General features: G+C 42.2%; 1 protein-coding gene across 1 annotated transcript in view; it reads left to right on the forward strand.

The window, feature by feature from the left end:
- The first annotated feature begins 5,693 nt into the window (after positions 1 to 5,693).
- The window catches only part of LOC134331232 (arf-GAP with coiled-coil, ANK repeat and PH domain-containing protein 2-like), a 38,053-nt gene continuing 30,064 nt past the window's right edge, over positions 5,694 to 13,682 (forward strand). Inside the window, exon 1 of the mRNA XM_063012549.1 lies at positions 5,694 to 5,964. Within this exon, the coding sequence (XP_062868619.1) occupies positions 5,912 to 5,964 (53 nt within the window). The 5' untranslated portion in view covers positions 5,694 to 5,911. The remainder of the gene's footprint in view (positions 5,965 to 13,682) is intronic.

Consider the following 13,682-nt stretch of genomic DNA (forward strand, 5'->3'; position numbering starts at 1 on the left):
CAATCGACATTCCAATTCATCCCAAAAGTGTTCAACAGGGTTGAAGTCAGGACTTCGTGTCCAGTTGTGTTTTACGGATCTATATTTGTGCTGAAACTAAAACAGGCCTTCCCTAAAATGTTTGCTAATATAAATACTTATAGATTAAGGACGTATAGATTAAAGGGCGAGGGTTTCTTCTTATTCATTCCCACAGTTTTGGGATGTTTGGGAATAAAACAGAACGAAGCGCCTCGTCTCGTTCCCCCTCTGACTGACGTGAGAAACGGAGGCCGCCGCACCGGCGAGGGTAAGAGGGGGGCAGAAAGGGGCTCGAGAGTGCATGTGCGCACCCCCGACCGGGCGTTCGGAACTCCGTCCCCGCCCGTTGCCCCGGGACACCCGGAAAAGAGGCACGGCGGGAGCAGGAAATAAAGCGCCGGAGAATGAAAGAGGGCTCAGAGTCGCACCGCCGACTGGGACGTGTTCAATAACACCGAACCGCAGGAACTGGGAGGAGAGCAGCGGAGGAAGGTGAAGTTCAGACCTCCTCCTGACCCCCGGGTGGACTCAGATACCTCTGACCCCATCCGAACCCCGCGCGTGTGTGTGTGCGGGTGTGAGATCTGAAACTAGCACCGTATATCCAAAAGTATGTGGACGCCATCTCATTCCAAAACCACGAGCGCTGAAGTGATTCTTAAAAGCTTTCCACGTGATTTTTGGAGTGTGTCTGTGGGGATTTGTATGCATACTATTTAACAGAACGTTTGAAGTAAGGCATTGATGTTGGACGGTAAGGCCGGGCTCACAATCGACATTCCAATTCATCCCAAAAGTGTTTAACAGGGTTGATGTGGACACCTGATCAAAAGCACTGGCGCATTCCACATGTTTTTTGGAGTGTGTCTGTGGGGATTTGTATGCATGTTGGTTAAAAGAAGGTTTTAGATAAGGCATTACAGGATTAAAAAACTTCCTCGCTTGCAGTTGATCGCTAGCTGTTCCTCCAGACCAAACTCCTGATCCTGATCCTCCATACTGGAGTCCTCGTGCTGCACGTCATCAGAAAGGTTCTACAGGAACCCCCGAAACGCAGCCCCCCGGATCAGGGGGGAAACCTTTCCTACACCGCCGAGCTTTTACGACGGGAGTCCCGTGTGAACAACCTGCACTCCTTCTATTTTTAGGAGAACAAATTAGCCCTGGCACCAGAACCCGGGGCAGAAAATAGAGCCGTAAAGTTTTGGGTGGAAGGATCGGTACCTGCGCGGCTCACGTGTGGTCCCGGCTCCGCTAACGGCCGCCGCTTTTCCACTCTCATGCTGGAAACTTCAAACATCTAAAGGACTTTGATATAAAGCAGGTTCCTTCGTTCTGGCCGGAGATCCTGGGAGAGAGAAAGCTCTCGGCTGGAAAATAAAGAAGCTTCTGGACAGGTTCCTGGATAAGGATCAGGAGGACGTGATTGGCTAGAATAAACTCTGCACTTGTTCCTCAAAACATCTAGCAAACATTGGGGAGGGGGGGGGGGTGTTTGAAGGGTGTTTGAGCCCCTTGGAGGTGGCACGATGGACCAGGGGGGTAGTACCAGAGCTAACTTGGGTTCGATTCCAGCCCTGGTGACTATCTGTGAGAAGTTTCCAATGTTCTCTCTGTGTTTCCTTCTGAAACATGCAGAAGGTGGATTGGCTGATCCAAAATCATCCTTAGATGTAATCAGCCCACCTGCTGTATAGACTGGGGGTGCGGGTTACGTTATCATGCCCACCTGCCCTGCCATTATGGACCAGCAGGGAATACGGAAGCACGGATGACTGTCAGTGCCGGTTTCTTAGGCAGTCTCCGCGCCTCATTTAGCCTTCATTTGCCTCTAATACTCAGATTTGATTACCTCACTTCCTGCATTTTATACAAGGCTCATTTTTCCGAGTTTTTATTCTCAGCTCTGCTACCGTTTGCTTGGGCGCCCCCTGGCGTGCCTAATCGGCGGTGCAGCAGACAAAACCATCCACTAGTCTGCTGGGAAAAACTGTCTGTCTGTGGGAATTTGTATGCATATTTAATTAAAAGGTCATTTCAGGTCAGGCACCGGTGTCGGACGGTAAGGCCTGGCTCACAATCGACGTTCCGATTCATCCCAAAAGTGTTCAAGAGGGTTGATGTGGACACCTGACCATGACCGCCTGACTAAAACCACTGGTGCATTCACAGAAATTGGAAATTGAAGTGTGTCTGTGGGAATTTGTATGCATGTTGGTTAGCTAGCAGCAGACAAAACCGTCCACTAGTCTGCTGAGTGAGAAAAGATGGGACTAAAAAGTGGGCGGGGTCTTCGACGCTGCGTAAGGACCCTGGTTAGTAGCCCGAGGTGCCTGTACAGAAGTGGAGGAACGTGGAAGATGGTCGGTGGAGCGCGGGCGTGTCGGAGGGAGGGTGTGTCAGGAGAATACACCCTCCTCGTACACCATCGGGGTCTCCAGCAGAGGAAGAGGAACTGGCTATGACTAAACTGGGAGAAAATGCAGAGATAAAAATAGGAGGGTAATAATGAGAGGACTCGATGTTCTGTGGACTAGATCACGTCTCATCTTCACCAGCATCACGGCGGTCTGACCGTCCCTCCCATCATCACCCAGTTAGTGGGTTTCGGACTGTACTGGTCTGATTACTGCGCCATCCTGAACGATCCCGCAGCCGCCGGAGCTCAGCAAGTGCTTTCACAGACCAGTGGAACACACACACTGGACGCTCAAAAGTATCTGGACGCCCCTTTTAACTACAGAATTCATCTGTTTCAGCCACAACAGTCACTAACAGGTGTAATAAATCAATCCTCTGCTTCTAACTTTGCAGCAACAGTTTAGGGAAGGTCCTGTCCTGTTCCAGCATGAGCGAGCTCTGTAAAGACGTGAAGAAAAGCTGCACAGAGCCCTGAGCTCAGCCCCACTCAACAGCTCTGGGATGAACCGGAACACCGACTGATCAATCAGCGCCCCCCAGCCGTACACATGCTGTCATGTTTTGTACAGCTGAACGGGCACAAATTCCCACAGTCTTGTGAGAAGCTTCTCAGAAGTGCGGCTGTTGTTCTAGCTGAAAAGATCACACAGACGTCACTCTGGTCAGGTGTCCAAATACTTTTAGCCAAAGGCTGTATGATTTATCTAGAGTTTGAGATTCATCCACCAGTTTAGGGAAGGCCCCACCCTTTTTTCTGTCCCACCATGACTGTGCCTGTGTGCCCATAAAGACGGTCTGTCCAGTTTGCTGTGATTAAGATGAACTGGAATCCAGACTGTGAGCCAGACCTTCTTGTCCACAGTGAGTGCCAGGCCTCATGAGAGCTCTTTCAACAGAATGGGCACAAATTCCCACAGATGCACTCCTAAATCTTGTGAAAAGCCTTTTTGATATCACAAGCTCCTTTGCTCTGGTCAGGGTCGTGGCGTATCCAGCTCCTCCCAGGCAAACAGGGTTCAGACACGACCCACACGCGCACATGTAATCACTCACTTTAGGATGAGTTTTGGAGCAGCTAATCCACCTTCTGCATGTTCCTACATATTGTCAATAGAGGTGAGGACGTTTAACATATAAATAACACCCCACCCCTAAATAAAACACACAGGTCTGCTAGACACAGGTGTCACTGTCCACAGTCAAGTGAGCTTTAATCTGCTCTATAATCTTACAGGCTGCGAGGGCAATCACCTCAGGACAGTGTAAAGCTTGTGGTTTCTAATTGTGACCTCGTTTACACCATTATGGACTGAACGGTGTAAATTCTGCTCCACACAAACCATCATCCAGCCCTGTGTATGCTGACAGCCCTCACTGCTGGTTTGTGTTGTAATGCTGCCACCATGTGGTCAGGATGATTAACACAGTCCCAATCCGAAATATTCAAACCCTACAGAACAGCGCTGATCTTAAAACTCTACTGCTAATCTGTAGGACCTAAAGTTGGGTTACAACATGATTAACCCACTGGGACTCAATAATCAGCTGTGATGTTACTGTATATTAACACCAATCAGAGATTCAAGTCTAGGTGTGTTCCAACCATGCTGTCAGCTAACGAGCAATAGATAGAAGATGATCTTCAGGACCTTGAACATTCCTACAGACCACTGGGAGTGATGTCCAAAAGTTCCAAACTGATGCCACAGCAGCAAACCTGCCTGGGTCTAGAAGGAAGCCCCAAATTTCATCCACAGGTCTCAACGATCTCATCAGGACAATGAAGAGAAAACATGTTACAGAGAAAGACCTTCGTGACCTGATGATTTACTGCGGTCAAGTTGGTTTTATATATGCTAATCTGTGTAACTGCTCATTGTTGGCAATCAAGACAATCAGCTACATCTCAGTTTACTACAGTAATAGATGCTTTTCAACATGTAAACAATACATTACTTTCACTGTGAGCTGTAAACGCTACAGGAGCTCAGGGAGTCTAAACACTCACATAACACAGAAACAGCAGCAGATAGAGATCATAGAGGTCCAAGCACTAAACCCAAGTTCAAGTGGAACCAACATGACATACATCACCTCTTACACTGGCAACTAAATATCTGCCTTATTAAGCTGACAGAATTTAATAATAAAAAAAAAAACCTTTTAAACAATTCTTCAGAGTGCTCAACAACAAGTTTTACTTCATCAAGTGTAACCCACATTACATACTGCACCTCTTATACTGACACTGTCACCCTTTATTACATAGTAAAAACTATGTATATTATCACTATGCTTTGGGCTATCAACCGGAAGATTGGCGGTTCAAATCCAGGCTCTGCTATGCAGCCACTGTTGGGTCCTTGAGCAAGGCCCTTAACCCTGTCTGCTCCAGGGGCGCCGTAAGGTGGCTGACCCTGCGCTCTGACCCCGGCTTCCAAACAAGCTGGGATATGCGAAGAAAGAATTTCATTGTACTGTACATCTGTATATGTATACTGTATATGATAAATAAAGTATATATAGAATCATGTATATCATGTATACTATGTATATTATCATTATCAACTATGTATATTATCAAGTGTAACCCACATTACATACTACAACTCTTATACTGACACTTTTACCCTTTATTACATAATAAAAACAGATTTTTATTTAATAGCTTTTAAAGTATTCGTCATATTGCTCTAAAACAAGTTGTATTATATCAAGTGTAACCCACATTACATACTACACCTTTTATACTGACACGGTCACCCTTTATTACATAGTAAAAACTGATTTTAATAATAACTTCAATTAATATTTTTAATGTGCAGAACAGCGGCGCATTTTGACTGTAGTTGCTTCGGTTTGCTTTCACACCCCAAAAACATACAGAAGGTGGATTGGCTGCCTTAGTTATGACTAAGTGAGCGAGTGTGCTGCTCCTAAATGGATTGACAACCACTACGACCCTGATCACTGTGCGAGTTTGTCATCATCTATTTATATGGGATTTGTAGTTCTGGTTAAATGGACTACAAAAAGAACTACACTAAGTCCCGCCTTCTTTTTAGGGATTGGCTAGTTGTTGATGCGTCTGTTCATTCTGAGATTTAGTGCTGGAGTATTACAGAGCCAGAGGTGGGCGTGGCTTGACTGAATGCGGGTGTGAATTGAAGAGAAGTTCACCCGTTAAGCGGAGGGAACGGTTCTGGTTTTCTGTTCTGTCGCGTTTGTGTGAATGTAAATAATTTCAGATTTTTAAGAGTTTAAATCTAATGTAAAAGGTTCGTAAATAGAGATTAAAGTCAGTGTGAGTTATTTGTAGTAGAATCCTGTATTAGAAGCTAAGCGAGTGTGTTTACTGAGGAAAAGCTAAGCTGGTTAGAGAGGTCGGTCCTGACGAGCTGCTTAACCGATTATTGTTTTATATCGATTATTTTAGTCACTTATTGATCGATTCGGGATTTTAATCAACATGAAGATCACGGTGGATTTTGAGGAATGTCTCAGAGACTCTCCCAGATTCAGGTAGGAGGGGTGCGACTGTTTATGTTTGGTGTTTTTGGTAATATAATGTAAAGTCCTGCGATATTCGGTGATCCGATATACCGATCGATATTCCTCTACCGTTTAATCAATGTGTCAGTGTCAGTTAAACCTGATTACCAGAGGCTACAGCACCAAAGTGCAGAGTTTACTTTCATTGCAACACCATCCAAAAGATTTGAGAAATCCCATACAGCCAAAACATTAGGACCAGTCACCTTATATACTGTCAAAACATGAGCATTTAGACTGGCACAGGAGGGCTAGACACAGAATAGATCCCTCACCCTCACCATCAGATCCGCATCTAATAGATCCCTCACCCTCACACGCACCATCAGATCCGCATCTAATAGATCCCTCACACGCACCATCAGATCCACATCTAATAGATCCCTCACACGTACCATCAGATCTGCATCTAATAGATCCCTCACCCTCACACACACCATCAGATCCACATCTAATAGATCCCTCACCCTGACACGCACCATCAGATCCACATCTAATAGATCCCTCACCCTGACACGCACCATCAGATCCGCATCTAATAGATCCCTCACCCTCACACGCACCACCAGATCCGCATCTAATAGATCCCTCACACGTACCATCAGATCCACATCTAATAGATCCCTCACACGCACCATCAGATCCACATCTAATAGATCCCTCACACACACACGCACCATCAGATCCACATCTAATAGATCCCTCACCCTCACACGTACCATCAGATCCGCATCTAATAGATCCCTCACCCTCACACGCACCATCAGATCCACATCTAATAGATCCCTCACCCTCACACGCACCATCAGATCCACATCTAATAGATCCCTCACCCTCACACGCACCATCAGATCCACATCTAATAGATCCCTCACCCTCACACGCACCATCAGATCCACATCTAATAGATCACTCACCCTCACACGCACCATCAGATCCACATCTAATAGATCCCTCACCCTCACACGCACCATCAGATCCACATCTAATAGATCCCTCACCCTCACACGCACCATCAGATCCACATCTAATAGATCCCTCACCCTCACACGCACCATCAGATCCACATCTAATAGATCCCTCACCCTCACACGCACCATCAGATCCACATCTAATAGATCCCTCACCCTCACACGCACCATCAGATCCACATCTAATAGATCCCTCACCCTCACACGCACCATCAGATCCACATGACTGGAACGGTTGCGGTTGCTGGAGGACGTAATCGTGGTGTGGGTCAGAGAGCCCGGTCGTTCGGTGCTTTGATCTTGTGGTCAGTGTGTGTGTGTGTACAGTTTGGAATGCAGCTGCCGGGTCTTTCCTGTATGTGTGGAGAGAGGAAGTGCTGCTGAGCCCGGAGTTTGGGCCTTCCAGGTTTTGTAAGAGAAGAATAGTTCCTCCCTGGCTGAGCTGTTCCTCTTTGTTCCCTCTCAGCAAACCAGGAACACGTGTTACACACACACACACACTCACACACTCACACACACATACACACACACACTCACACACTCACACTCACACACACACACACACACACACACACACATACATACACACACACACCTACACCATACACATATATACACCCTCACATATACACACACTATATACACACTATATACACACACTATATACACACACACACTATATACATACTATATACACACACTATATACACACACACACTATATACACACTATATACACACACTATATACACACACTATATACACACTATATACACACACTATATACACACACACACTATATACACACTATATACACACACTATATACACACACACACTATACACACTATATACACACACACTATATACACACACTATCTACACACACTATATACACACACACTATACACACACTATATACACACACTATATACACACACACTATACACACACTATATACACACACACTATACACACACTATACACACACACTATACACACACTATATACACACACACTATACACACACTATATACACACACTATATACACACACACTATACACACACACTATACACACACACTATACACACACTATATACACACACACTATACACACACTATATACACACACACTATACACACACTATACACACACACTATACACACACTATATACACACACACTATACACACACTATACACACACTCTATACACACACACTATACACACACTATATACACACACTATATACACACACACTATACACACACTATATACACACACACTATACACACACTATATACACACACACTATACACACACTATATACACACACACTATACACACACTATACACACACTCTATACACACACACTATACACACACTATATACACACACTATATACACACACACTATACACACACTATATACACACACACTATATACACACACTATATACACACACTATATACACACACACTATACACACACACTATACACACACTATATACACACACACTATACACACACTATATACACACACACTATACACACACTATACACACACACTATACACACACTATATACACACACACTATACACACACTATACACACACTATATACACACACACTATACACACACTATATACACACACTATCTACACACACTATATACACACACACTATACACACACTATATACACACACACTATACACACACTATATACACACACACTATACACACACTATATACACACACACTATACACACACTATATACACACACACTATACACACACTATACACACACACTATACACACACTATATACACACACACTATACACACACTATATACACACACTATATACACACACACTATACACACACACTATACACACACTATATACACACACACTATACACACACTATATACACACACACTATACACACACTATATACACACACACTATACACACACTATATACACACACACTATACACACACTATACACACACACTATACACACACTATATACACACACACTACACACACTATATACACACACTATATACACACACACTATACACACACACTATACACACACTATATACACACACACTATACACACACTATATACACACACACTATACACACACACTATACACACACTATATACACACACACTATACACACACTATACACACACTCTATACACACACTATACACACACTATATACACACACACTATACACACACTATATACACACACTATATACACACACACTATACACACACACTATACACACACTATATACACACACACTATACACACACTATATACACACACACTATATACACACACACTATACACACACTACAGGGGTTGGACAAAATAACTGAAACACCTGGTTTTAGACCACAATAATTTATTAGTATGGTGTAGGACCTCCTTTTGCGGCCAATACAGCGTCAATTCGTCTTGGAAATGACATATACAAGTCCTGCACAGTGGTCAGAGGGATTTTAAGCCATTCTTCTTGCAGGATAGTGGCCAGGTCACTACGTGATGCTGGTGGAGGAAAACGTTTCCTGACTCGCTTCTCCAAAACACCCCAAAGTGGCTCAATAATATTTAGATCTGGTGACTGTGCAGGCCATGGGAGATGTTCAACTTCACTTTCATGTTCATCAAACCAATCTTTCACCAGTCTTGCTGTGTGTATTGGTGCATTGTCATCCTGATACACGGCACCGCCATTGGATGCACATGGTCCTCCAGAATGGTTCGGTAGTCCTTGGCAGTGACGCGCCCATCTAGCACGAGTATCGGGCCAAGGGAATGCCATGATATGGCAGCCCAAACCATCACTGATCCACCCCCATGCTTCACTCTGGGCATGCAACAGTCTGGGTGGTACGCTTCTTTGGGGCTTCTCCACACCGTAACTCTCCCGGATGTGGGGAAAACAGTAAAGGTGGACTCATCAGAGAACAATACAAGTTTCACATTGTCCACAGCCCAAGATTTGCGCTCCTTGCACCATTGAAACCGACGTTTGGCATCGGCACGAGTGACCAAAGGTTTGGCTATAGCAGCCCGGCCGTGTATATTGACCCTGTGGAGCTCCCGACGGACAGTTCTGGTGGAAACAGGAGAGTTGAGGTGCACATTTAATTCTGCCGTGATTTGGGCAGCCGTGGTTTTATGTTTTTTGGATACGATCCGGGTTAGCACCCGAACATCCCTTTCAGACAGCTTCCTCTTGCGTCCACAGTTAATCCTGTTGGATGTGGTTTGTCCTTCTTGGTGGTATGCTGACATTACCCTGGATACCGTGGCTCTTGATACATCACAAAGACTTGCTGTCTTGGTCACAGATGCGCCAGCAAGACGTGCACCAACAATTTGTCCTCTTTTGAACTCTGGTATGTCACCCATAATGTTGTGTGCATTGCAATATTTTGAGCAAAACTGTGCTCTTACCCTGCTAATTGAACCTTCACACTCTGCTCTTACTGGTGCAATGTGCAATTAATGAAGATTGGCCACCAGACTGGTCCAATTTAGCCATGAAACCTCCCACACTAAAATGACAGGTGTTTCAGTTATTTTGTCCAACCCCTGTATATACACACACACTATACACACACTATATACACACACTATATACACACACTATATACACACACACTATACACACACTATATACACACACACACACTATACACACACATACTATACACACACATACACACACTATATACACACACACTATATACACACTATATACACACACACTATACACACACTATATACACACACACACTATACACACACATACTATACACACACATACACACACTATATACACACACACTATATACACACTATACACACACACTATACACACACTATATACACACACTATATACACACACACTATATACACACTATATACATACACACACTATACACACACTATATACACACACACTACACACACTATATACACACTATATACACACACACTATATACACACTATACACACACTATATACACACACACTATATACACACTATATACACACACACTATATACACACTATATACACACTATATACACACACACTATATACACACTATACACACACTATATACACACACACTATATACACACTATATACATACACACACTATACACACACTATATACACACACACTACACACACTATATACACACTATATACACACACACTATACACACACTATACACACACTATACACACACTACACACACTATATACACACTATATACACACACTATACACACACTATATACACACACACTATACACACACTACACACACATACACACACTATATACACACACACTATACACACACTATATACACACTATACACACATTATACACACATACACACACTATATACACACACACTATACACACACTATATACACACACACTATATACACACTATATACACACACTATATACACACACTATATACACACACACACTACACACACTATACACACACATACACACACTATATACACACACACTATACACACACACTATACACACACTATATACACACACACACTATACACACACATACACACACTATACACACACACACTACACACACTATACACACACATACACACACTATATACACACACACTATACACACACTATATACACACTATATACACACTATATACACACACACTATATACACACACACACTACACACACTATACACACACATACACACACTATATACACACACACTATACACACACATACACACACTATATACACACACTATATACACACACACACTATACACACACTATATACACACACACTATATACACACTATATACACACACACTATACACACACTATATACACACACACACACACTATACACACACATACACACACTATATACACACACACTATACACACACATACACACACTATACACACACTATATACACACTATATACACACTATATACACACACACACTATACACACACTATATACACACTATACACACATTATACACACATACACACACTATATACACACACTATATACACACTATATACACACTATATACACACACACTATACACACACTATATACACACTATACACACATTATACACACATACACACACTATATACACACATACACACACTATATACACACACTCTATATACACACTATACACACACATACACACTATATACACACACACTATATACACACACATACACACACTATACACACACATACACACACTATATACACACACTCTATATACACACTATACACACACATACACACTATATACACACACACTATATACACACACATACACACACATACACACACTATATACACACACTCTATATACACACTATACACACACATACACACTATATACACACACACTATATACACACACATACACACACTATACACACACATACACACACTATATACACACACACTATATACACACACATACACACACTATACACACACTATATACACACACACTATACACACACTATATACACACTATACACACATTATACACACACTATACACACTATATACACACACATACCCACACTATACACACACTATATACACACACACTATACACACACTATATACACACACACTATATACACACATACACACACTATACACACACATACACACACTATATACACACACTCTATATACACACTATACACACACTATACACACACTATATACACACACACTATACACACACTATATACACACTATACACACATTATACACACACTATACACACACTATATACACACACTCTATATACACACTATACACACACTATACACACTATACACACACTATATACACACACACTATACACACACTATATACACACTATACACACACATACACACACTATACACACACTATACACACACTATATACACACTATACACACATTATACACACACTATACACACTATATACACACACACTATATACACACACATACACACACTATACACACACTATATACACACACACTATACACACACTATATACACACACACTATATACACACTATACACACACTATACACACACATACACACACATACACACTATATACACACACACACTATATACACACACTATACACACTATACACACATACAGTACAGGCCAAAAGTTTGGACACACCTTCTCATTCCTGTGGTTTTTCTTAATTTTTTTTAAATTTTCTACATTGTAGATTAATACTAAAGACATCCAAACTATGAAGGAACACATATGGAATTATGTAGTAAACAAAAAAGTGTTAAACAAACCAGAATATGTTTTATATTTTAGATTCTTCAAAGTAGCCATCTTTTGCTTTAATGACAGATTTGCACACTCTTTGAAATTTTCTCAACCAGCTTAATAGGTTTCCACCTGGAATGGTTTTCAATGAATGTTTGTGCCTTGTCTAGAGTGAATTTTTGGAATTTGTTGCTTTTTTAATGTGTTTGAGACCATCAGTTGGGTTGTGCAGAGGTAGAGTTGGTAAAATCTAAAACATATTCTGGTTTGTTTAACACTTTTTGGTTCACTACATAATTCTTCATAGTTTGGATGTCTTCAGTATTAA

The sequence above is a fragment of the Trichomycterus rosablanca genome, chromosome 17, assembly GCF_030014385.1.
Source record: "Trichomycterus rosablanca isolate fTriRos1 chromosome 17, fTriRos1.hap1, whole genome shotgun sequence".
NCBI lineage: Eukaryota > Metazoa > Chordata > Actinopteri > Siluriformes > Trichomycteridae > Trichomycterus > Trichomycterus rosablanca.